This window comes from Silurus aristotelis (assembly GCF_946808225.1).
Source record: "Silurus aristotelis genome assembly, chromosome: 1".
Lineage (NCBI taxonomy): Eukaryota > Metazoa > Chordata > Actinopteri > Siluriformes > Siluridae > Silurus > Silurus aristotelis.
This window is the reverse complement of record NC_139574.1, coordinates 19,523,129-19,551,096: the sequence shown is the minus strand read 5'-3', so window position 1 is coordinate 19,551,096 and position 27,968 is coordinate 19,523,129. Positions and strand designations below refer to the sequence as shown.

Below are 27,968 nucleotides of genomic sequence, written 5' to 3'. Positions count from 1 at the left end.
CAGTAAAATAATAATATAAACAATGTTAAAATAACAGCAACAGTAAAATAACCATAACATGGTAAATATAAGCCGTCTGATTAGTGCAGACTTGCACGGATATCAGCAAATAAAGTTCACAAAACTCATCGCCCCAATCTAACAAAAATGTGCATAGTAGAATTATCATAGTCTGTAAATTAAACATTAACATTTCATAAATAAGACTGTGAATGTGTATAATAAAAAACAATGCAAAGGTAAAGATATTTGATGAGAAGCCATAGTAATAAATATTTAGGAGTAATTTTAATATGGCTTCTAATAGTTTAACATATATTGTATATATTAAATGTATAAGAAAGTGTTCTACCTTCTACATTTAAAGACTATTAAGGCTAGATCTGCTTGTACCTCTTCTTCCTAAAGTAGTCTGGCAACTGAGGAAATGCGGCAATGTCTGTAATTAATTAGACACACTTCATCAAAAGAATAAACTCTTAGAAAATAAACTGTCAAGAAAACATTGATAGCACAGACAGTAGAAGAGACGTAGCAGTTGAGGTCAACTAAATTTGAATTTGTACTATTTTTTAAGCAATCAATGAAATCAATCAAAATAATAATCTATAACTTAACAGGGATAAAAGAAACAAGCATCACTGGCAAGCCATGCCAACGTAACATTCATTTGGCCCCAGGTGGTGAGGTCAGTTGATTGTAAACATACTTCAACTCAGTTACTAAACCTCACCATAAATATCCCTGAAATACACATTCTTGACAGAGTAGTGTCTCCACAGCCTCTGCTCTTTGTCATACAGTCAAATGTCACATTCTCATTATCAAAGCATGTAGAAAACTAATCACAGAGATACAATAAAGCACTGTGAAAATTCCTGAGTATAAGAATTCTATACCTGAGGGGTACACCAAAAACAAAATGGTACATTTCTTTTTTAATCAGAGGTAGTTCTAGAGCAGCATAAGTAGGAACTGATTATTCTTATATGTAGTGGCATGATTGGCTTGTCAGCTCCATCCCAAACTCCTCTGTGCACTCTTGTCTCATTTGGTGATCTCCGTGGGTGGAGGGGAATAATTCTGTACCTCTTCCTCTCCCTTCAAAGGTGTTTCCTGAGAACCTGGTGAAGACTGCTGGGCTTTAACTGGGCAGTTGGCAACCATGTGCGAGACGCTCTGGCAGAAATGACACTTTTTTGGCTGAGGAGGCAGCTTGCACTCTTTTGCATGGTGGTCTAAACCTCCACAGTTGTAGCACCTGAGAAACAAAGATTGAAGCACTGAAAAATAAGTTACTAATACTTTATCTATAGAAAATACTGCATTACATTTATTCACACAAAAGGTAATATAGATCCTCCAATCCAGTAACTGAGACATTACTCCTTAATATTAATGGCTCTTAATAATGCATATTTTTAATATTTAAAAAAATGATGTGTGAGGAAACCAGAAAACCCAAAGGAAACCTGTGTACACATAGAACATTATTTATTGTTCAATACACTTTCATTTAGATTGAGCAGTAATTAATAACATTAGGATTGGCTAATTATCATTGCTTATCCCCCCAAAAAATATGGCTAATCAAAAAATTTAATAAGAGCTTACATGCATAATATTTGAATGCTATATATTAACTTTACAAAGTTCAGAAACTAAACAGATGAATACCAAATCTAACATCATGAGCCCTGACTATATTTCTGAATGATATTTGGCCTGTAATCAAAATGTTAAATCAAACTCCTAGTTTATTTTTAACCATTGGTAGCCTTTATATAGTGTCAGAGAAGGCCGACTTGAAAAGCCGTTCAGATCATGGCTGCGCGTGGCAACACGAATAACAGATGGGTGGTGGGTGCGCTCTGTCACTAGTGCATTGATGGGTATGCAGATGAGGTCGTGTGGGGACACTGGGGAGTGCAGTGATGCTGCTGGTGGTTTATAAGCAATGAACCAAGAGTCCACATGGGTCCACCATTGCAGCAGCTTGGGGGTGTGGATCGATCACAGAAAGCGTGTGCAGAAAGTCTATAGAGCCCTTTGTCAGAAAAACTGCAATGTTAACCTATGAACTATGACCTCTTTCTACTCCAACTTCACCCCAAGCCCTAAACTTATGCAGTTTCCATGGTAACAATGACCCCTGACCACTTTCAGGCACCTACATCTGTTATCAATTAAATGAGCTGTTGTTTCTCTTCCTCAATGAATCAAGGGTCCTGAACAGTAGCATATGATGCGTGTGCATACATATATTTTGCAACTCCAAACAGATTCTGCGTTAAGAAAAAGATTTCATAAACATGCTCTTCAGAACAACAATTTCTTACATTTTGGTGCTATATACACAGGATTGTTATGTTCTTATATTTACAATATTTCACAGCACACAGATCCCACTGGAAACAAAATCTATTGCACCATTCTTTGTATAGCTTTTATTTTGCTTCATGTCCATTTTACAAAAATGAAGCATATGGACAATGCTGCTCTAATAAAAACAACTTGTTAAAATGAACCGTTTGTCATTGACATGGATGAGTAATCACGTTAGACAGCTGTGGCACCTCTTAAAGGACCAACTCCGTCTAAGGCAGTTGTATCAAAGAAAAGCCACTTGGGACTATTTGGGGCTGTAACAATCCCTACTCAAATTCATCTAAATTTTTTCTTTACCATAACCAGAACTGACTGACCAAGAGGTCAATAATACACCTCTAACATCTGTCCATATTGATAATTTAGATGGAGGTATCACATATGTTGTTGTTGTGGTTTAAAAGTCTAAAATTCCACAAACATGATTAGGACTTTCAATTATGAATGAATTGCATATATATTTTTTTTAAACCAGAACCTGCTTACAGATGCAAAGCAGTGGTTTAATATCTTAAGGGAGAGCCACAGGAATGGGGGTGGATGTTAGGGTAAATCTATTGGGGAGAAATGCAATAGTGGCCAGAAATTTTAAACAGTTATTGATCCAGGTCACATGTCAAGCCAGTCTGTTTGACCCCGACCATGATACAAGTTGAGGGTAGTGAGTGGGGGGCAAAGGAGAACCAAATCACATTACAAATAAAATTAAAGCTTAAGAGTTTAGGATCTCCACATACAATTCTGTAAAACAAGGACACAAACTTCAATTTTACATTTGAGGCATTTAGCAGACACCCTTGTCCAGAGCGACGTACAAAAGTGCTTTGAGTCTCTAGCAATGAATAAATCTAAATTGTTATGCAAGATTACAAACTTTATATAAATTTAAGGTAGAGGTTAATTCCTTATGTACAGTTGCATAGACAATGTTCACTAGACACCAACAGATTTCTACTTTGGTAGTATATATTTACCGGTCTCCTTTGGAGCGACGTTTCTGGGCGCTCTTGCCTTTGGGTCTCTTTTCACTGCCTATACAGTGTGCTCCTCCAGGTCCTGTCACACACACAGACTCCAGGCCCTTGGAAGACTTTTTAAAACTAAACTCAACCTCCTCGCCTTCCTTCAGACTCCTAAACCCTTCCATGTGTAACTTACTCTGAGGAAAAAAAAATATTATTAAATAAGTATATACTTTGGAGAATCCTAAATGGAAGCAAATAAAATCCCAATACATAAAACACAATTATGTTTTTTTTTTTTATTTTAACATTGATGCACATATTTTGTTCAAGCTTAAAAATTTTTCCTGAATATATTTTGCTTCATTTCAAGCCTATGTATATTATAATCTATACCACATACATGCACTATTTCCTTTGCAGTCATCTGCATAAAAACTTTCCACAACTACACCTCTGCTGTATTTAGAGGGGTTACAGCCTTAGTGTATGGGGCAGAATGTGTATTAATGTCTGCGTTTCCTGGAGATTCTGCATTCCACACACCCTGTAGCAGTCTCTCTCTCTCACACATACCCTCCCCCAATACCACACACCAATGCCTTAATTCCGGTCTCACTGACACTGACCACTAAGTTGGATGGGGTTGGGACCCAGAAAAATTCCTCAAATGGTTCTTTAGTAAAGAAGCACATAGAATTAGCCTCGAGCAGGAGTTCACACCTCTAGTCCTGGAGACCCCATTGAACCTGTGCAGGACACGTTTTACCTGCTTTCTACACTACCAGTTCATTAACTAATCATGGTGGATCAAGTTAATTGAGTTAAGAGTATTAAACACTTGAAACTGTGCTGGAAAATATTTGTAATGAAAAACTAGGAAAATACTCTCTTATGCATCTGCATGGTTTTAAATGCAAATGGACAAAGTGGTATTAATCAGTGTTTAATGACTGCCCAGTGTAAACAAAAACATATGAAAGTCCCCCAAACTGCTTGATTATGAAACTAGCACAATCTGTAATTGGTTCACACTGCCCAGTAATTTTTTTTTTTTTTTTTTTTCACAATAAACAAACAAAAATGGTATTATTGTAAGCTAGATAGAGTTATGGGTCAAATGTCTCAATAGATTATTTTGAAGAGCATGCAAGTCTCAGTAATAACAATAAAATTATTATTATTATTATTATTATTATTATTATTATTATTATTATTATTATACAATAAATAAAAATGTAAATGTCTAAATAGGTTAATTAAAGAAGAGTTTGAAGCAAGTCCAAAGTATCCACTAGCCAAATGCTAAAATATAATGGTTACCACTTTGAAGTGATTGAGAAAACATTTTCACCCATAGAATGGAGCTTATAGTCTTTGAAACAACTGGAGTGGACCAAAGGAAGAATGAGACAATGTCAAATATATTCTCAAACTCTGAAGGAATCTATGAGTGATGAGTCTGGGATGACTGGTAGCTATCCAAAAAAGTGAGGTAAGGCTGTAGATGGGCTATATTTAATAAAAAAAAAAAAAATGCTGTCTGTTCATATTAAGAAAGTTGTAGAAAAACAAATGATGCAACTGTGACATGACTCATTTGTAGGTAAATGTGGAGTGAGAGATATTAGACCTAAAATTATGATTTCTATGCTATCTGCTTAATTGAAAATAGTAATAATGATAATATTAATAATAATAAATTAGCAATGAGTATAAAGTTCTTTAGGCAGTTATTGAATGTTTTAATGTCATTTGAGTAAATACACATTCGAAAATAATCATGATAATCTTGACCATAATGAGGACTAACATGTATCTATAAAAGGATTATTGTGTATGCCTCTGAATACTTCCATTATTTTTGCAGAAATGTCATATTTTGTTTTATATTATAAAGGTAGTGTAAAAAAAAAAATTGATTTACAATTAAATATTCTTTCACAATTAGCTTGAGACCCTGTAAGTAGGATTTTTAACAAAATATTTTGTTGTAAAACCAGTATGATAAAATTAAATACATTTAATTATTTTCTAAATGTAAGAGATATAAATGTGTAGCCCAGTCATACAGAGCGACTTTTAGAAGTAGGGGAGACGTAGAGGAAGACATCAGAGGACAATGGAGGGGATGGCTCTCTAGATAAAGTGGGGGTCGGTCATGGGTGAGAAAAGCACTTTTTATTGGGATACAGCTTCCTTTGTCCATCTGTACAAAGGCTAGCGGATCCCAGCAGTTAATGTTCTCTGGCATACTGCTCCTAATTTTGGCCCACAACAACTGCTATTCCAACAGGCCCAACTTCTAGACCACCCTTTTGCTAATTGGTTTTCCAGCCAGAACACAGGCTACCAAGTACTGATAATTATGTCTGACTAGTTTTTGTACTAAAGTTGACTGGTTTTTAGATTTGTTTAAAAAATATTTTTCTACTTGCTTTCATATTATAAGAGCATGCTACATCAATGTATACACACACACACATCTAAATATATCTTTACATATATTCATCTAAATATTCTCTAGAAATATCAAAATTTGGTCACTTATTTTAAATCTACAAAATATGGAAACATCCTGAACATAATAATGGACTTGGGTTTCCAATAGGCTCCTGCAAGAAATATGGCAGCTCTGCACTGGGCCTTAATGAGAGAAATAAAAGCACAATCACCCATGTCTATCAGCTATTAGCATACTGTAGCTTAAGGGGCAGGGGGATGGGTCTCACAAAGATCACAGATAGCCTATAACGACTTTTCAGCAGAAACCTGCTGAGAGGAAACCAGGATAAAAAAGGTGCAACAAGACACCACACTTCTGAGTTTACTTGTTGCAAAGGAAACTGCTCAGCAAAGCTAAGTACCCCAACATGCTTGGGTCATTTCAGGACATCCTGGTTTTACTAGGCTAAAAATGTTGCCATGAATATAATTGTTATCGATCCTATCACAAACGTTATCAGTTGCAGCACACAAACACTTTGGCAGATGGAAATTTACATAAAAAAAAAAAAAAAAAAAAATTCTACCTGGTGGACAAACACGTCGACTGGAGCTTCAAGTGGCTCTCCCTCTCGACTGTTCATGGACAAGAAGCCAAACCCCATCCGCACATTGAACCATTTGCACACACCGACACCGTGGAACGACTGTGTATCTTCCTCAATGCCACGTCCTTCCTCTTCCTCGGTTTTAGTGCAACCTCCTGCATTGAGAGAAAATACCATAATTAAAATAATTCCATTTCTAGTTGATCAAAAGATAACTAGGAATGATAACGCAGTGTATTTAAGGATTGGTGCATTAAATTCGTTTAAAAATAGCTCTTTTTAGCGGCATATTTTTATAACCAAAACTCATTCAAACATTAACTGTGAGACTGCATTTGGGGAAAATGCGGCACGTTCTAGGAATTACAAATAAAATGAAATATTTTCCATAGGTGTAATGTTTTGTTAATTTCCAGTCTAGAAAAAAAATCAGGAATTAAAAACGTTGCAACACTTTACTAGATGCATAAAAAAAAAAATTTGCAATTTAAACGTACTCCTAAAAAAAAATTGATTTGGGAAACAAGTTTCATTTCTGCAAATACAAAATTTGTATTTGTGAGTCTAAAATTTATACAGGTTCACATCCAAAAAAAAAATTTAAATGTAGATTTTGTTTTATACGTTTTTATTAAACACAATATTTACATCACACAGTGTTGCATAAGCCACAGTATTAAACCAGAACCTGTATAGTCGGGCTTTGGGCCCCTAACGCTTTCTGCTCATTATCTTATTTCTGAAGTAACATTTACAATTAATTATAAGGTCGAAAAAAAATGACAATTTCACCTTGAAAATGGCGATGTGAAATCGAACCCATCTTCAGTGATATAAAACCTTTCGTTGCTTGGGTCCTTTTCCCCCCAGACCAACGTGGCCCTTCACGATAAAAAAAAACCTTATCTTGAGCCAAAGGGTGAAGAAAACAAAAGGGAAGCTTGACCATTTAGTCGTCAAAAAGTGGGAGTGTCAGGGCGAAATATTTAGGGACGAAACCCTAAAAACCTGGCACAATGTAAGAAAACCCAACCCCCCTCCACCCTAGTCCTATGAGCCCGCTACCTTGATAGACCTCAATCACAACCACCCATCACCATCTCCACGTACCCTCAGCCATGGCTTCTCCCGGCTCCAGTCGCAGGGATTCCTTTCCTTTTAGTCTCAGTGTTCGATTTCTGCGTTAAAAAAAATGAACCGATGTTTAAGATCTTCTCCTCAGGTGATTTCAAGCTCCTGTTGTCACTCTATGATCCCTCTGCATCTAAACGAGGGTCTGATTCGGTCAAGTCCACATGTATTCCTCTTCCCTTCGCGGTAAACTCTGCATACCACAGTGAATGAGTGACTGGCCCCTCTCTACTCGAAGGAGGGGCCAATCACAAATGGGGGCCAGTGCACAGCACCCCCACCACCCCCACCATACTACATAGTAAAATACGCAGTAAAACACCTATTGGTAGAAATCCTGCTTCACTTTAGGAATTTCTGCTGTTTTGTTATCTTTTCATCCTTCTCATCCATGTTTGGAGTTTCCTGCACTTATGCTGGTAATCAAGTGGTGAGTTGAATCAGGTGTGTGGTACAGGGGAAACCAGGGATTTCAATGTTCACACTAACAATGAAACGCTTGCAACAATGAATCAATCTCATAATTAAAACAAGACACATTTCATGATGTGCTGAAATCGCACTTGGGAATATTGCACACATTCGTGTTATGACAAACGAGAGTGCAAAAAAATGATTCACATGCTACATCCGGATGATTTTTGCCTCTAGGTTTATTTTACATTTCCTGAACGCATTTACTGAATTCAATTCCATTTGTATTGCTTGAAAATAGATCTTTTTAAATATCCAAAAAGAATCTGGCCATTTAGAAACCGTTCATAATTGCTGGTTTAAAACAAACAAATCAGCCTTGGGAAGGATATGATGGCATGGCCTGTTATAGCCTTAAATAAACTATAATATCTAAACACACACACACAGATTCCCAGCCTTGGCCCCGGAGTAGCCTCTGTTCTGCCTATTGTTTCCTTTTTCTCCAATTTATCTCAGCAGGGGTGTTAATTAGTTGATTTACTGAATCGTGTGTGTGGGGCAGGAGGGTTTCCAATAAGATGACGGGATTTCGCCCTCTTGTGGACGAGTTTGGTGCTCACCCACAGAACCGTGAATTCGTATTTTATCCGTTTTTTTTTTTACTGGATAGTCAGAGATCTCATAAACGCTGCAAAAGGCTACAGATTATAATATTTGTACATGCATAGTATTTTAATAATAGGGTTGAGTTTACAACACAAAATTCGCTGTTGAGTAGAACATTGTTTTCTTTTTTTAATCCAAATGCGTATGAGCATTACAGAGGGATGTTTCATGTGCTGAAAAAGACCTAAATTGACTTTTCAATAAATATAAATGATTTTAATACACTGTTATACAGCAGCCGTGTTTATGATTTGGTTATGTATTTTAAATAGCTGAAATAAAAAGCATCGCATGTGTTCCAAAAGTGAAATACATTCGAACAATCACAGATCAATAAGGTCAATAATTAAATAATTTACATGTAAAATATACACTATAATGATCTGCTAGAATAACTTTGCTAGCATTATACCATTGCCATTGTGCTGTCGGTCTTTAGGCACAGATTAGATTAAACAGGCAAAATAATCTACATATCTAACATTTATTATAATACATTTTAAATATGAATTCTGAAATCAAAAAAATGTACATAAATCGTGTAGGATTAGTTAAATGGAGTTGTTTAAATGAAGCGCTTTTTAGTTCAGGACACACGAATAAACTTTGTAAATGTGAACACTACAAACAGAGAAAATCCGCTTTCCTGAACTTGGTTCATTTTTTAATGTATAAACTCCTGCTGTCTGCTGTGAAGCTGTGAAGCTGTGATTATCATGCGGTTGTCCGGACCACTTTTAATTCAATGTGAATTAATTTGTATTAAATTATTTGTCATTTATTAAAAAAAAGAAAAGAAAGAACCTCATTTAGTAACATTTTAGCAAATAGACTTTTAATAAATATACATAGGTTTTAGGCTTTTCCTTGAAGGTCCTCTACACATGTATTAAATAATGACCTAATGGCAAGTTATTTCATTATTTTTTAATGAATGAATGAATTAAATTAAATTAAATTAACAGATAATGCCCAAATGGTTCAGGAAACCTATGCAGCATAATTTTATAGGGGATATGAGGGAATTTCTTTAAGATTTTATTTTTGTTTTGAAATTCATTGACATGCAGTACAGTATAAACTATTCTTTGCAACATTGCAATAATATATGAACTTAAAATACAGTATACAGTGAAATAAAGGAGTGTTGGCTCACATTCACAAGATAATTATCACAACAACATCAATTATTCATAGCAACAACAACAACAACAACATAATAATAATAATAATAATAATAATAATAATAATAATAATAATAATAATAATAATAAATAATAACATCAATAATGATAATAATTATAATAATAATTTTAATTATAATAATTAATAATAATAATAATGTATTGTATTATAGGATAATATAATAGGAATAGTAAAAAGTGCAACTGCAAAATGATCAGTGAAAATTCGTTTACTTGCTCTTTTTGTATTGAAAAATGGACGTCATTACCATGCCAAATTCTTCTAAATAACTGTTGGCAAATAGAACATAACTTGCAACCACAAAACTCCTTTTCAAATAATGGTAGAAATATTTATTTCATTATTTCATTATGTGACATTTATTTGGATGCCCAGAAATTCCTGCAAATATAAAATGAATAGTTTTAATAGTATTTTCTTTTATTTATTTCAATCTTAAATATACCAGACCTCATGATTTCCTAAAGCAGTGATAAGCTGTAGATGAAAAGTCCCCAACCCTTCCCCCTTTCCAAACTAGATCATCAATATTAAACCTGATTTCATCTGCATGTCAATTCATCAAGCCTTTGTTTCCAAGGTGATGCAACGAAACAGCAATCAATAAGCCTATCTCTAAAGCACACACACACACACACACACACACACACACACACACACACACACACACACACACACACACACACACACACACACACACACACACACACACACAGGTTTTAGTGTCTTTGTGATGACAGCCTCCAAACTAGATTCCTTTTAGGTTACAGCCCCTTTAAATAAACAAAGATGACATTTTGAAAAAACATTGTCGTTACAGTGATTTGGGCCTTTTCAGTACTTAAACTGCATGTCAGTGTCATTTCCAAGTTTTAGTGTATCATCATTAAATTATTTGGTAGTTACAGAAAATGCTTACAAATATATAGAGATACAGATAGAGACTTGTTTAATGCAATCATGATCAGATTATGAGAGAAGAGCTGCCTTGGTCTCTGCGTCCCCTCCCCCAGCGTTCCAGCAGAAACACTCATTATAAGGTTAAATAATAGTTTCTTACTTGTAAAATCTTTAATGTAACTGTATAGAATTTCAAGGAAAATTTCAGTTCTTTGTAAAAAAAATGTACAAGAGCAAATTTACATGAAGACTGTGTGGCTTAAGGGCTATCCATGAAATGAGAAACTTAAGTGATACAAACAGCATGGTAAACACTATCTCATATGTGCAACGTTATTCCAATGTACATAAATGCAACAAGTAATAACCTTTGTAAATGTAAGTATTTTGATAAATGGATTATATTGAATGTAGATCGTTCACAACTAATAAACCAAAGATTAGGACCCTTGACAACTACTCAGTGATTGTGTTTGTTTTATATTAGAAATCCTAAATCTAAAGTGAATGAAATTGTTGCTCTAAATGATTCCAGTGTTAACATATGTTGGTGTCTTAGCGACTGAGGATGAGATGAAGATGGGTTTACTTTTCAATCTGGTTCTTTTCAGGGTTCTTCCCTCCCACTGTCAACACTGGTTTACTCATTATAATTGATATTTGCAATCTATTTTGTGAAAACTTCTTTGGGACAATGTCCAATGTTAAAGTACTATACAAATTTAATTCAATTTCATTGAAATAACTTAAATAAATAAGCTCAGATTAGCTGCAAAAAACAATGGGCAAAGGACTTTAGATGGATCAAATATGGATTTAGTTGAAAATTTAACAAGGTTTTCATTATCTCCAAAGCAAACGTCGCAGTGTGGCTTCTTGGTTTGCATTTATATTGTAACTCTAAAACATATTGCACATTATAATATGTAAAACGTGGGAAAAAAAGAAAAATTCACTAGATGAAACTTTGAAAAGGCATCAATAAATATGGCCTTATGTGTCAATTTCCCCACACTGGGTAGAATGCTTAACAGCATTCTTTAGAGAGTTAGTTAACCATTCTTTCTAACCATTCTTTTCACAAAGTGCAGCGTTAACTCTGCACATCTGCAAGCAAAGTGACGTAGCTAAATAAATGGCTGGCATTTTGTTTGCCTACAGTTATAGCAGTGTGTTTTAAGATCTTGATTGAGTTATAATGTTATCATTCTCTTTCCTATAATGCTATCAGGTTAATGGGAACACTTGTCCACATTATGTAGTCCCAATCTGATAAGTGGGCTCATCTTAAGCACTTTTCATTTTTCATGAAAGGCTCCCACTTACAGTCTCACTGCTGTTACTCTGGGCATCTGCAGTGCCTAATGAAGATGTTGAAGCAGAATGACAAACCCTGGAGCCTTTTTTATGTGTATTCAAACAAACGTGAGAAAAATTGAATCGTGTAGAAACACTTTGCTAAAATATTATAAAAAGTTTAAAATGTGTTGAGTAAAAAAGAAGAATATTGGAACATAATGTTGTTCATGATATTTTAATTAGCCAAGAATATCATTCACAATGTAGAAATGTAATTATTGACAAACAGCTGGTGAACATGATATGGAATATCCAAAGAAAGACAATGGTTTTGTGTAAGTGCATTTTTTGTGCATTTTTATTTATCAATTTTCATTGACAGCATTATTCTGGCTACGGTCATAGTGGATACAGAGTGTGATGGATGGAACTACTCCATTGCAGGGAACCATGCATACACATTAATAGCTATTGGAAAAAGCATATTTCTGGGCGATGGGAAGAAAGGAGAGAACAAGACAAGAACATTTAAAACTTTTTAAACATTTTGTAGTATATTATGGGTTATAAAGAAATAATTAATTAATGCATTCATTCATCTTCTGTTACTGCTTCATCCTGATCAGAATCATGGTGTATTGTGCTACAACCTGAACTGCTTTTATTGTTGCTCAGTCTTGTTCTTGCGGTACTCTATCCTGTATTATGCATTGCTTCGTTAATGCAACTCTAACACATTAACATCAACTTAACCTCTATACAATATCTCACAGTGTTTTCATGAATAGAAAAGGGTAAGGAATAAAACCGTTCCCTGCACATGTACATTGCACTGTCCTATAGGCTAACTAAAGCGAAGGAAACTGCGCCCCCTAGCGCTCATCCACTTGCCGGGAAACTTGAGCGCGCACGGAATATCCAGTCACACTGAAATGCTGTCCAGCTGCTGGTGCTGGCGCAGACTGCTCGGATATAATGTACAGGATAGGAAAGCTCTATATACACAGCCGTTCCGCCTCGTTGGTGCAGTTTTATTATTCATGCTGAGCTATAACTGCAGGATTGTTAGCGGATATGGGACTACATTGTAGAGACACTGTGACATTAATACTCGTCAGTTAGTGTTTTTTGTTCCTGGTCATATTGAGCTGTTTATCCTGTGGAAGTGGCTCCAACAGAGTTTATTAATCTCAAGTATGGATCAGCGCTAACGCAAACTATAATGCGCAATCATGTAGAGGTTGTCATTATGCAGTGCTATTGCCTCTAACCCAGATGGTAAAGTACTGTTCGGTTGAACAACTTTCATTACGGTGAGAAGGTCGGTGTGGTTATTTATGCCTAGTTCTTATTCTCGGAGAAAACTGTTTCCTGCTCATCTGCTGATTTTTTTTCCACGAGCGGTTTTGAAGACATGGCTCGTCTACGGAGAAGATCTTGCATGCTTCTTTTTCTCCTCGCCCTCTTCGTGCTCGGTACTCTGATGGGATTGAGGGGGCTGAAGCCGAGTGATGAATTTTTGGATCTGGACGTTTTGCCTATTAAAGAGGAGAAAGTTGACAGGCGCGGTGTTTTAAGTGCGGTCCTGTCATCAGCCGGTCAGAAACGCATTGTAGCAAGTAATGCAAAACCATTCGGCTCAGACCCCAGTGCTTACAGAGGAGTGTCCTACAATGTCCATATATTTTACTACACCTGGTACGGAAACCCGCAGACCGATGAGAGATATTTGCATTGGGATCACATTCTGGTTCCTCACTGGGACCCAAAAATCGCCGCCAGTTATCCGAGAGGAAGGCATGTCCCCCCTGAAGACATCGGCTCGAGTTTTTATCCCGAACTGGGGCCGTACAGCTCGAGGGATCCGGAAGTGCTGGAATCTCACATGGAGCAAATTAGCACGGCAGGGGCAGGTATTAGTTATTACGTTATTTATCTCTTCATTCCTAATGATCTTTGAGTGAGCATCTTAAAGGTGAGGTATGGTGTAGGGTATACAGCTACGAGACCGGAAGCTCGGTGTTTATTTTTTAGTAATGAGGCAGCGACTTGACTAGACTGAACTTTGTTATTTAGAAGTAAACATTTTCCCATATTGCCAAACCAATTTAAGTCTGCTTTACATTTTCTAAAGAAAGAAATGATAGACAGTTATATTGAAATAGCAAATATCTCTTATTTTATTTTTTTTACTTTAGAGAGCATAAATAAACAATAAAACTACATTTACACCCATAAGCAAGTGTTAAAAGCAGTGCAGCATTCAGCACTGAGTATGGGACAGCTCCATTGTGTCAGCTTCAATATATTTCTCCACTATATTTCTTCAAAACTGTGATCGGTTTTACAACACAACTGAATATTTAGGTACCTTTTTTTTTTTTTTTAAAGCAGTCTGCCAATAGAAATACAGGTAAACTGTATTTTATTATATATATTTAAGACCATTTATATATGATCTTATGGTTAAGTCACAATCATTACTGGTGTATTGTCATGGTTGTAATGATTTTATTTAAGTACTTGTTGTTCAATTCATAGAGTTCATGGGTAATGTTTCAGCGTCTGCACATGGTGTGTGATGGTACTTGTGGGTCATGTGACACATGAAATACGTCAAAATATTTAGAATGAATAAAGTTAATTTTAACTAAAGGAATTTTTTACTAACTAAATTAATTGCACGGACATGCATATTGATATGTGTTGTAAACAGTGAATTTGTATTGTTTCTCTAAGGTGTGGTGGTGCTCTCCTGGAATCCTATGGGTTTGGCTGATGATCACGGGGAGCCCTCTGAAGATTTGGTACCATCGCTCCTGGATGCTGCACTTAGGCACAATTTAAAGGTAAGCATGACATTTTGAATATAACTGATTTTTTTACTCCTTAATACTGTACACATTAGAAAATACTGCAGGAAGTTACTAAATGTTCTGTGTATTGTGTATTCGCATTCGTGGCATCATGAGTTGTATAGAAACTGAGAAACTGCTGCAGTTGGCTCTCATAGCAGCAGTTTTAAGTGAGCGGATGTTCTCTATTTTCCCCTAATATTATATAAAGCCCGTCATCAAACTTTAACCTTGTGTGGTCTGTGGGTTGGATTACGCTGCTTTGTAATCCAACCCATGTCACTTAAGAATTCTCCTGCTAATTAAGAGTGGTTGAAGGAGAGGCTTTTAGAAAGAGTAGATGATATATAGCTGTAGTATTTTTGGTCCTTCATCAGATATAATGTCCAAAAGTTCACTAAAATGTTACAAATTGAGCCAAAACAGGTATGTAATAGGTTATTCCATATCTAATTTGTCTAAGCCTAGATGAAAAGATGATTCATGTGCATTTTAGTTAGCAGTTGTAATCTGGGCGCATTCACTTCTTAAACAGCAAAGGTGTACTGCATGTATATAAAACATCTATGAACTTATGTGCATAATATAGCCTAATAGTTACACAGGAGTATGTAATTAGTGAGATGTGTGTAAAGGCCAGTGCTCTCCAACCGAGCCACATCAATAATACGCAGTATGTGTGTTTGCTCAGTGCTCATTTCAGCACTTTCCAATAACTTGTTAAGATGTGTTTTGGTCTTTCATTGAAAAGTTAATTGATCTAATTCCTGTAAAAGGGTGTGCGCATGCCAATTGTCCAGGTGAACTATTGTAATAGAATCATAAGGTCAAAAAATAGCTAATAAAATATAAAATGCTATGTTAGATGTTCAATTGTTTTGTAGTCTACTCTTATTTTAACATATAGTATAATGTGTGGCTTTTTTTGTGCATGTAATTGTGAAGTTTTTGTTCACTCAACACAGTCTGTTCTAACAGATCAAAACGTTTGCTGCAATTAAGAGAATCAAGGCCTTGTTTCATAAAGCATGATTTTTTTTATTACTATTGTTAGAAGAAGCTAAAATTCAGACTATTGTCAAATGTCTAAAGTTTTATAACCAAAATGCTTCAAATATAAAGCAAAAAATAAAAGAACAGACTTTGCTATTATATTATATAAAATGTTATGTGATTCACCTTTCACTGATCACCCATTATCTTTTTATTAGAATATAAAATTGCTCATTCGCTCGGTTCAGCCATATGAGAAGAAATTATACTGGCTCTTTCTTTCAGACATGTAACAAAGACCACTCTCAGCATAAAGCATGCAAAAAAATAGAACATTCCACTTTGATTGAGAGCTGTGCAAACAATACCTCTGCTGCCTTCCACAGTTCTCTTATACCTGAAAAACAAATCTATGTACACAATACTTTCATTACTTTCGACAGTGTTTTTATTCTGCTTGGACTATTTTCTGCCTTGAGTTTTCAACAAGACTTGAGCACTCAATTTAGCTGAGAATATTGCCGCAGCACAAAGACATGCTAATAAATGTAGAATGTCTGAATATACATAACAATATCTTTAAAACTTATTATGGATGTTATCATTTGCCATTATCTAATGATTCATCCCAAGGTAAGTGGAGTTCCACCCCTCCAAAGCGGCATGCTCATTTATTGAAAGCGTCATACTGAAAATTGTTGTGGCCTGCATCACCTTAATCCATTAGTACCTTTCTGCTGCAGTTTTATGATGACATAAGAGACTTTATGTCTAATCTGTAAAACTACAGGGACTGTAGATCATACATCCATTCCTCATGTCTGCACAGCCACAGAACATCTATTACCTGCATTAAAACTAATATTTCAGTATCACCTATTCACTGGCTGCATAGAAAATTAAGCATTCAAATAGACACTTTATTGTGGAATATTCTTTAGGTTAATCTGTTATCTGCAATGAAATACTTTTAACAGCTGATAAATATCATGGCCATTTTAGATGGAAACATTTGGCAGAAAGTAAAATCAGTCAGGATGAATTGTGAGAATAATCAATCTTTAAGACTGTGAGAAGGAAAAGTCAAACTGATGTTGTGAAATGTTCATTATGCTAATGGATATGTTCATAAAGTTGCAGGACTTACTCCATACAAAATTGTAGCACACCTTAGAGTGATTGTAGGCAAACATGAATAGGTTAGTCAGGTGGAATCACTGGTGGCTTCTGCAGCAACACTGATCCTTTGAAGATAATATTAGAAACCTTGGTCTGAATCTATGCTCATGCCTCATCTAATTCATTGACCTGTGTTTTAGAGCTCACTGACTTTTTACTGATGCACACTGAATGTAGGGCCAGAATTCAGAACCAACAGCATGAATCCATGGACCTAACCTGCCTTGTGTCAACAGTCCTAGCTGGTGGATCTGGTGTAATGGTGTGGGGAATGTTGTTTTAGAACACAATGTTGTCTTGGGCCAGTTAATACCAATCATCCTCATGCCTATGAGACTATTGTTTCAGTCACACAGTTACATTCCCATTTATAGGATCTGAATTCAGTAGATAACCTTTAGAATGTGTCAGAACAGGACATTTGCAGTACAAATGTGTAAGGGGGGGTGGGTATGGGAAATCCCAGAAAGGTACCTCAGCCTCAGCTACATCACTCAGCAAACATGTGTGTGACTGAAAACCTGCTCATAGCTTAATATATTTTTGTGTAACTGGCTACAATAGTTTCCAATGAATATGTTCCTTTTCTATTCAACTTGGTGACCACATAGTTACTAAAGACTGTTGCAATTCTCACGCTAATTTGGTCTTAATTTAATTGTTGAATAAAGCGATTTTTTGTCGTTGTCTGTGGGATCACACATCCTTATACACACCTCTAGACCTGCTTAACCTTTCTGGTAAACATTCTAAAAACAAAAACAGCAGCAGTAACACACCTCATATTCATATCTGCATGTGTGTCTGTTGTAAAGCGTTTAAGGCTGCTGCAGTCAGACAAAAAGACAAATCTTTGTTAATTCTGATCATTTTGTACAGCTAGTCATGAACATGTCAAATGTAAGGTATTTTACCTTTTTATGGTTTGGTTACCTTGGTGATTTGTAAATGCCTTTTTGAATGTTACTGCATTCATCAAGGACATGTAGCCTGTTGCAAATCTAAGCATATTCCATTTGCTCTGTGTTGCTTATTAACTGAAAAGGAAGAGTAATTCAGATGATTAAGGAGGTCTTGCAGTACATTACAAAAGGAACTAGCTTGCGACTGTGTACTTTTCAGGTGGCGTTTCATATCCAGGCCTACAAAGGAAGGACTGATCATAGCTTACATAACAACATCAAATACATCATCGACAGGTTGGTTTTATATTTTGCCATTTAAAATCCTCGCACACATTTTTGCCTATTTTGCCCTTATTTTGTTTAACTGATGCAGCTCAGTGAATGTATTGTACAACTATATGATATGAAATGTTACACTCTTATTGGTCACTGGGATATATTAAGTATAGTATATGCATTTAGGTATGGAGATCATGGGGCATTTTACCGCATCAGCATCAGGAATGGGAAAGTGCTGCCTCTTTTTTATATCTATGACTCCTACCTGACTCCTACTGAAGCTTGGGCAGAGTTGCTAACCTCCACAGGCTCTCACAGTCTTCGTGGAACCTCATATGACAGTGTCTTCATTGCACTCATTGTGGATGAGAAACACAAGCATGATATCCTTGCTGGAGGATTTGATGGGATGTATACGTATTTTGCATCCAACGGATTCTCCTATGGCTCCTCTCATCAGAACTGGAAGGGCCTTAAGTCCTTTTGTGATGGCAACAGCCTGCTCTTTGTGCCGAGTGTGGGCCCTGGATATATTGACACCAGTATACGGCCCTGGAACAACCACAATACTCGCAACAGAGTGAATGGCAGATATTATGAAACTGGTCTGCAAGCGGCACTGAACGTACAGCCTGAGATCGTTTCCATCACGTCCTTCAACGAGTGGCATGAGGGCACACAGATTGAGAGAGCAGTACCTAAAAAGACAATCAGGCGAGTATACCTGGACTACCAGCCACACGAACCCGAGCTCTATTTAGAACTAACCAGGACATGGGTTGATCAGTATCGTAAAGAGAAAGAGCGATGGCTTGTTTGACGTGGAGTTGTTTTCAAGTCGGGAGCAGACCTGTTCTCTTTGTGTGCATTTACAGGAGGCTGTATATAGGCATGGTATATGGGAGACTTGAACTCATTGTTTGGTTAAAAAAAAACATCACTTACTCATAAGTATCTGCAACAGATTAAAAAAAAAAAAAGCCATTCTTCTGCTTGACTAGAATGTCAATGTCATGATTAAAAGAATGGCAAAGTTTAAAAAAATGTTACAGTTTAGAGCTCTTACATTGTAAACGATATAGTATTTTTACCAGAATGTTGCATATATTAACACTGCACATCCTAAACATGGCTTATATAAAAATATTCTTCCAGCAACTCCTTGTTCTTTCATTTAAATGTGTTATTTAATAAATATCTTGCTCTGCATCAAAAACACTGAAGTATCAGAGGGTCATCTGGACTTATTTTGCCAGCTGAACAACTTTTGTGAGCCACGATTTTGCTTTATGTAGCCAAGAAAACCATTAGAGAGACAAATCACTGAAGGAAAACAAACAAACAAAAAAAAAGCAAAAAAAAACCCCACAAATTAGGAAAGAATTAAAGATATTTGGGCGATAGCACCTCTTTCTCAAACCTCGCATTTATTTTGAATACTATGTTGGATCTACTAACAAAGTGCCCCCCAATACACTTTCTCTCCATAGCTTTCTGCTTGTGGGAAGACTGGACTGAAACAATTACAATTAAGGTCTCTGAGTGTCCCATTGTGCATTGAGTTAAAAAAAAAAAAAAAAAAAAAACAGAAAAAAAAAAAGACTGCTGACACAGAGAAAACTGGAGTGGCCCTATGGGAAATTCCCAAAGTACCCGTTATATACAGCCCTGACCAAATTGGTGTTTTCTTAAGAATATTATAGCTAGATATTCTTTTTGTCTGAACTGATCCCACAATGCAAGCCAGAAAATAAACACTCAAAAAACAAGCCAAACGGTTACTTTTCTTTTCTTTTTTACATAGTAGCGCTGTCTTTCTAAGTATCACAGCTGGTTTACATTCATACACAATGACAAAAAAACAAAAATGAGAAAACAATATTCTTGTGAAAGTGACAATAAATCCAAACCTTCTTACATTAAACTAAAATAAAGATATTTTTAAATGTTTCAGTAAGGACTGTTAAGTATAGATGTATAGGATTTTCTTAATTGTGCCCTAAAACACTATCAGAAATTAAGAAAATAAATTCCAAAAGCTGGAAGTGGAATTTCAAGGTAGACTAGATACATTATTCTTCTCTTTTGCATGGAGTATTAATATATTCTAGTATCTTGTAAATCTATTTCATTGAATTTGCGTGCTCATGGGAGCTTTACAATTACCCATATGCCATTAAGGTCATGAGGTTACTACTTTGTCTACTTATTCTCTGTACCTCTCTTAGGTGTTTAATCATCTGTTTTCACAGAGCACAGCTTAGACCAATGATAAAAAAAGAGATATGGAATGGAACCAATAGTGAAGAGAAAAAAAACCAAAAAAAAAAAAAAAGTGATGACATTGTATTAATTTTATGGTGTTAGGTGAAAGAGCACAAAATATGCATAGTATTTTCTTATTATTGCATATTATTATTATGATCATCTTTGGTCCCTAATGTAACCTCAGTGCAATATTTACTGCACTATTGACCTTATAATGAACTTGCATTTGTATCCAAAATATAAATCCAATGAGTAGCTCTTGATAATAAATAAAATGATCAATAAGTCAAATATACAAATAACATATGTAAAGCAATTTATAGTTAGCCCATTACTGATGAGTTTTTTCCCCCGGAGTGTTTTGTGGCCTATATTTGATGTCCGAGAGAATAATCCTAAAAATCCAAGCACAACCCGAAACTCTGTCCTTGTGCTGTTAAAAAAATAAATAAACAAAAAGACGTATACATGATGTTCTGCTACATCGCTATTTCGGACCAATGAAGTCAAGTCTGCAGAGTGATGCCAACGTTGATTATTTAAAAAAAGTGGCATAAAAAGATCTTGTTAATAAACCATAAAATCAGGGAATAGAAAATTCCAGACAAAGATTGCCATGGATGAGAATATTCTAATTTCCTGACACATTCACAGCTACATTGTATTGAAATCTCAGTCCAATAATTTAGGGTCCAAATGGCTGGCGAACAGCTCTTCATTTGTGCACTTCAGCGGGATTACAGTAGAAAGCCAAACCTTCATTAACTGGAAGAATCCTCCAATAATGTGTATTTCTTCTCAAGTATAGCAACTGTGGCTGAACAGGCACTGTAAGAAAAAGATTTAAGGAGAAAGTTCATAAATAACCAAAAGCAATCTTTTCAACTGAAGTGATGTGTACTAAGAGAGTAAAAATAAACGTTACAAGTAGGAAGGACAAATTATATATTTATATTTTTAATTTCTCAACAATCGAATTGACTAGGCTAAAATGTTGTATCGAGTGAAATGTAATAATGTTTAATGAACTACTTGGATGTGTATAAAATTAATCTCATTAACAGAAAATTATTCATGATTTCAGCTATGAGTTTTGCTAGACTGTCTGCTGTCTTCCTTTTCTTCCTCAGTACATTTAATCATGAGGTAATTCTTAAACAGTAAACAGATTTGGGGGGGGGAGTGGTGGCTCCAGCGGTTAAGGCACTGGGTTGCTGATCGGGAGGTCTGGGGTTCAAGCCCCGGTATCGCCAAGCTGCCACTCTTGGGCCCTTGAGCAAGGCCCTTAACCCTCTATGCTCCAGGGGTCCCTTACGAGGGAAATATCAAGGTCCGTGACGTCAAATAACGTGGGGCCGCCTTCCCGTGGCCTCACCACCTGCAGGAGGGACCGTAAGAGACAGTGCTGTGAGGATTGGGCAGCAGTCAAAGGCTGGGGCCTGCTTAGACTGCTGCCCCCGCAACCCGAATTACGGATAAGCGGGAGAAAATGAATGAAAAAAAAAAAAAAAGGATGAATGTAAACAGATTAATATCAGCACTGAGCTGAGAATATCGTTTGTGCTTAGTTTTATCAGGGTTTCCACATTCCACATGTATTTGTGTTTATGATTCTAAAACAAATGTCTCACATCTGTGTATTTAATCGGTTTAGTTCTGTGGTCAAGCAGTTCACATCTCTTATGATGTGTGCAGTGCAGCAGGCTGAATTCTGAGTAGTGTCAGTACAGTTAGAGTAACAAAGTATGGTTTGTTTCATCTAATAACTGAATTAAGTTGAACACAACAATAAAAAGTTTGTTTCGTCTCTCCACCAGGCAACTATAAATGAAGGTACAAAATAATAGGCCAGACAGGAAGTCCAATCCTGAAACTGTTTTTGTTAACAGTAAAAGTTTCACTAGATGTTTTACAGCAGAATGCTTACCAGCCAGGCCTTATGATGCGATATCTACCAGGCACGGAGAGATCCACAACCGTTGAGCCCAGTCGACTTTGATCTGCTATCGGACCACCGTCCACGACCACAGCTACTCTTGGCCACAGCTCCTCAAACTCCTATAAAGAAAAATTATCAAAAGGTATAACCATGTGTAATACTCTGTAAGAGCAAAACTAAATACAGCTGTACTCACGTGAACTGCAAGAGTGCTGGACTGTGTACTGATGTTAGCACTAGTCAAAGCAAGGGGCTCATCACATAACTGACACAAGCGTCTCATGAAGGGATGGTCTGGGATGCGGACACCAACAAGCTACAGGTCAGTCACCAATACACGAAGGGACACATCAGAAACAAAAACCATCACCACATATACTTGCTAATGTTTATTATACCCATAACTCTACTGGCAGACTCACCCTAGTGAATGGATTGAGGTCTGCATTCAGAGTTTCAGACCTTTCAAGAACCAGAGTGACTGGTCCAGGAAGGAGATCTTTCAGAAGATCTTCTTTAACAGTCACTTTACAATACCTTAAAATGAAACAAACTTAGAATGTTGCACTGACTAACATGATAAGGGTTATAACAAAACAAACAAACAAACAAACAAATAAATAAATAAATAAAAATCACAGAAAACATACTTGTATATGTCTTGTACTTCTCCAACACAAATAGCTAAAGGCTTGTTGCCATTTCTGCCCTTGAGATTATACACCCTCTTGATAGCTTCTGAATTCTGAGCCAAGCAAGCCAGGCCATAGATCGTGTCAGTTGGAACAGCGATGACCTGACCGTCTTTTAGAGCCTTTAGTGTAGAGTGGAGGATTTGAGCTCCATCTGTGTTACAAGAAGGAAATATAAGAAATAAAAAAATATATATAATTATTGATTCCAGAACAAGAAAAGCTTTCACAATGTGTGTTGTTAACAAAAATGAACAGCCCATTAACAGTCATATAATTAATGATTATCAGAAAGACAGCTCTTTTTCTCACATACATCTGACATTATAAATTAGGTGTTCAGTGGTTATCTGATAACCTAGTTGTGAAATGCAAAACAAGTCTTTCCATGCCATTTTTTTTTTTTGTTAAGTAATCTGACAATCTGAATCTACTATAAAACAATGTGACTTGCAAACAATATTAAGGAAGACATCAACCTTGAACATCCCAATCTACATAAGGTTTTAAAGCTTAAATTGTATGATTTAATTCCATGTTATAATTTTTGGCTTTAAATCTTTTCTTTGTTTCGCCCTCACCTCTATACCATAGACATGGTTCAAACGGCTACAAATTACTCTGCACGTTGCAGTTTACTAATCACACTATTTGGCCACGAGCAACATTTTAAACAGCTTATTACCAAGGAATAATAATAATAATAATAATAATAATAATAATAATAATAATAATAAGGCATAAAGTAAGGTGTTCCATGAGGTTGAGGTCAAAACTTTGAAATGTTTCCAAACTCGGCAAACCATGTCTTCAATGACCTCTTTCCGACTTCGGAAGTGTCACAATGAAATAGCTTCTGGATTAAATATACAGTACAATATATTGTACAAAGACATCCCAGACAATTGAAAAATATTGTTCCCACTTGTTTCCTTGAATAGTTGAGGCATGGACGCCACAAAACCTGCCATCACAATTAAATATTTGTCAAATTCACTTAGATCCTGACACTTGCCCATTTTCCCTGCTTCCGATAAATCAACATCGAAAACCGTATATGTTCACTTGCCGCCTAAAATATCCCAAACCACGACAGATGTCATAAGATAATCAACCTTATTCATTTTACTCTTCAGAGATTGCAATCAGTGTTTGAATTGTTCCAAAGCTCTTGAGGGGTCACCCTAGACCACCCCCACACACACATTATTGTAGTTTTGTTAATTTTTTGGTGCTTTATTGGGGGGTCCCCTAATGCTTATGGGAGAACCCCTTCAATTTAAACACTGGTTGTAAATGTCCTGGCTGATCAGTAAAGTGAAGCTGAGCCTCGTCTTTTCTGTATCTCAGTGTCATCATTAAGCCTTGTAGCACTGCATTCTGGAACTTGGAGTCCTGCGCCATCGTTTGCTTTAGGGAAAATAGGCTGACAGTGTTATGTATTTGAAAACAGTATGTGAGGAAATGCGCTCATGACTTGTGTTTGAGGGAGCAGCAATGAAGTGTAGCCGTGATCTCATTACTGCCCATCTTTCTCCTATTATCTCCACTTCTTTCTCCATCAAGAAATAACGACAAAGAAACACTAACTTGAAGGTGAGTGAACACAGCGCAGACCTTTCATTATGTTCTAGAGCTGCCTGAACATCTTACCGTTTATTTACATGATAAGTTTAATTAAACTTAACACTCACATTTTAAAATAAGATATTAAAGAACATTATTTACTCCTATAGATGTATTAATAGTCTCCTGGTTATACAGAAAGTAAGTTGCATCATACTACCCGACAGCAGCGGAACTCACCTGGGGAGTCTCTGTTCAGAGGTCCGTTTTTGTCGGGCGGAAATAAGCGCAGCACTGATGTCTTCATCTCTTTACACATGGCTCTGATTCTCACCGGGGAATGAAGAGAGAGCTGCCTGGACAAGATCAAACCACGAGCAAGTGACCACACACTCATACACACACCCTGCTTTAAACCTCACAGTGGCTCACATGGTCCCCGTGCGCAGCCCAACCCGGAAGCGTGAACCAGAGCTGACATTTCAAAACAAATGTCCTAGACAAATTAAAAGTTGTAACCTTAACGAAAGGTTATTAAAAAAAAAACCTCCTCAGCGTTATCGTACATACACGTATGAACTATTTATAAGATACAAACTGTCGTATGTAATGGGAAATATTTGTAAACATTTATTCAACAATTATTAACAAAAATATTTTTTAACGAGTTTAACAAGGTTTTAATTTCTTCCTCTAAAATGAAGGTTATAAATAAAATTTGCTATATTATAAAATCTTCGGCAAAAATAACAGACATGCTGTCAGGCGAGGCAGTGATGAGCAGTGATGCATGGGCGTAAATCCCGGGGGGGACGGAGGGGACATCCCCCATCCAAAGATTGTCCCCCCCCCCCAAAAAGAAATATTTAAAAAACATCGCACTCTCTATTGTAAAAAATATATGTATGTATACCTAAATTATTGTGTAAGTAGAAAAAAAAAACGCAAAAAATGCATTTAGAAACAGTTGAGTTCCCCCCCTCCCCTTCCTCACAGTGGTTTGACCCACTGCCTGCTTTCCCAGTTCATCTCACCTACTCTACACACACGAGTCAGGTGTGTGTCTGCAGCTGAATAATGTCCAACTCCATTAACTAGGGTATTTTATTCACTTTAAATAAAGCGATTCTCTTTAATGTAGTTGATGCAGACTCATTCATAAATTAGTTGCGGCAAAAATGCTGATTAGCGATGTAATTTTCCATGAATCTGCTATATAAGCGATTAAAATATGACTTATCTAGTGAACGTTAGCTTGTTTACAATAGCTTGTAGCATAGTGCACTGACACTAACACGCCAAAGCCGTTTCCCCATGCAGTGTTTTATTTGGGAAGACTTGGCATATTAGACAATTAGCATATTGTTTATCTGTGCATTTACTAAATGAGCACTGTGCTACATCTGAACTGACCCCACTGTATTTTTTATAATCAATTTCTATTCTGTTCTTAAGTGTCTTCATTAATTTTAAATAAAATGTTAAACCTTTTTTTTAATTCCTTGTTTTTATTGTTGTGATTTTTTTTTTATGATAGTTTTACTTTCTTTATGTAAAGCACTTGGAATTACCATTGTGTATGAAATGTGCTACAGTATAAATAAATTTGCCTTGCAGTGTCATAGACTAGATAAAATGACGGAGAAAAGGAAAATGGACATAAGATCATTTTTCAGTGCACCTAAACCATATAAGTACAAATTTACTGTATTATTTGTGTCCCCTTCAAAAATTGCTCATTAGAAATTTTTATATTGATTGTCCCCCCCTACTGTTAAATGAAATTTACGCTCATGCAGTGATGTACAAAAGCGCATTGCATTCACAAAAAAATAATAATTCACAGACAGGATCTCATAATTATGACTTAGTATCTCATATAGTATCTCATAATTATGACTTAGTATCTCATATAGTATCTCATAATTATGACTTAGTATCTCATATAGTATCTCATAATTATGACTTAGTATCTCATAATTATGAGATCCTGGCTGTGAATCTTTTTTTTTTTGTGAATGCAATGCGCTTCCGTACTGATGAGACAGTTTAAAAAAAAAAAAAATATATATATATATATATATATATAATGAAATGTAAAAAAAAAATGTATTTGTTTGAAACAAAGCCTTTCTCTCGGATTTTTGTTTTAAGTGCAATTTCTTCTTTATTTTGAACGTTTTTGTTGTCCAAATGGCGGATTTGCAGAGTTCGGCTGTAATTTATTTCGGATTGAGAATTCCTATTCACACTGACCGGAGCTCCGGGGTATAAACGCGTGTGTTTGTGTGAATATCACCAATATACTGTTTATAGATTCTTATTTGCATGTTAACGCCTGCCATACTCGATAACGTATTTTACATTTTACATATGTGTGTAAAAATATTTAGGTTTGTTGCTGTCGATAAAACTAATAAAAAAAAAACTAGCATGAGAAGCAGCCATCCCTTCTGCCGCTTGGGGGTGTGCGAGAGCCGACTGCTGATTATATAACATTAAATAGCATTACCTAATCTAAACTTTTTATTTATTTATTTATTTTTGCTAGAGAAATATTGCATGTTTAACACAAAGACAGGAAGCGGAGCTGGAATGTGCACTGGAAGAACACATCTCTCTCTCTCTCTCTCTCTCTCTCTCGTTCTGTCTGTAGTCTGACAGGTGCGCAATAATAATAATAATAATAATAATAATAATAATAAAAAGATTTAAAGTTTCAAAAACATTAGTAAAGTAACAAAACATTAGTAAAGTTTCCTCAAGATGAAAATATTCTGATAAAGTATAGATTCTTGAAAAATTGTTTGATTCTATCTATCTATCTATCTATCTATCTATCTATCTATCTATCTATCTATCTATCTATCTATCTATCTATCTATCTATCTATCTATCTCAATAAAAAAAAACATTAGTAAAGTTTCCTCAAGATGAAAATATTCTGATAAAGTATAGATTCTTGAAAAATTGTTCTCCTTGGCCTTCCTCTTTCCCTCGCATGCATCCATCCATCCATCCATCCATCCATCCATCCATCCATCCATCTATCGATGGATGGATGGATGGATGGATGGATGGATGCATGCGAGGGAAAGAGGAAGGCCAAGGAGAAGCTTTGCTTTATGGATGTGGGAAGACATGCAGTTGGTTGCTTTTGGAAATGCAGATGTAGAGAACAGAGTGATATGGAGACATGATTCACTGTGGCGACCCCTAACGGGAGAATCAGAAATAATAACAAAAAGGTAGTAGGCAACCAGGCCTAAA

At 36.0% G+C, this 27,968-nt stretch overlaps 3 protein-coding genes across 4 annotated transcripts; 1 reads left to right on the top strand and 2 right to left on the bottom strand.

Moving 5' to 3' along the window:
• Positions 1-2: 2 nt before the first annotated feature.
• lin28aa (lin-28 homolog Aa) lies at positions 3-7,954 on the bottom strand. Of its 2 annotated transcripts, XM_083559097.1 has the most exons (5): positions 7,514-7,954; positions 7,196-7,285; positions 6,383-6,558; positions 3,363-3,547; positions 3-1,261 (listed from the first exon to the last, which is right to left on the bottom strand). In XM_083559097.1, exons 1-5 carry the CDS (start codon positions 7,521-7,523, stop codon positions 1,048-1,050), a joined length of 675 nt encoding a protein of 224 aa, XP_083415223.1. In that variant the 5' UTR covers positions 7,524-7,954; the 3' UTR covers positions 3-1,047. The 2 variants fall into 2 exon arrangements, with proteins under 2 accessions (XP_083415223.1, XP_083415224.1); XM_083559098.1 differs by lacking the exon at positions 7,196-7,285 and having other exon boundaries at positions 7,514-7,905.
• Positions 7,892-19,213, top strand: LOC310735861 (glycoprotein endo-alpha-1,2-mannosidase-like protein). The gene is made up of 5 exons (XM_083559084.1): positions 7,892-7,964; positions 13,435-13,935; positions 14,762-14,871; positions 18,172-18,248; positions 18,417-19,213. Exons 2-5 carry the CDS (start codon positions 13,437-13,439, stop codon positions 19,051-19,053), a joined length of 1,323 nt encoding a protein of 440 aa, XP_083415210.1. The 5' UTR covers positions 7,892-7,964; positions 13,435-13,436; the 3' UTR covers positions 19,054-19,213.
• Positions 19,214-20,006: 793 nt separating this feature from the next.
• yrdc (yrdC N(6)-threonylcarbamoyltransferase domain containing) lies at positions 20,007-25,184 on the bottom strand. Its single transcript, XM_083542470.1, has 6 exons — positions 24,939-25,184; positions 23,091-23,286; positions 22,863-22,977; positions 22,637-22,756; positions 22,429-22,559; positions 20,007-21,329 (listed from the first exon to the last, which is right to left on the bottom strand). The coding sequence occupies exons 1-6, from the start codon at positions 25,093-25,095 to the stop codon at positions 21,263-21,265; spliced, it is 786 nt and encodes a 261-aa protein (XP_083398596.1). The 5' UTR covers positions 25,096-25,184; the 3' UTR covers positions 20,007-21,262.
• Positions 25,185-27,968: the final 2,784 nt, after the last annotated feature.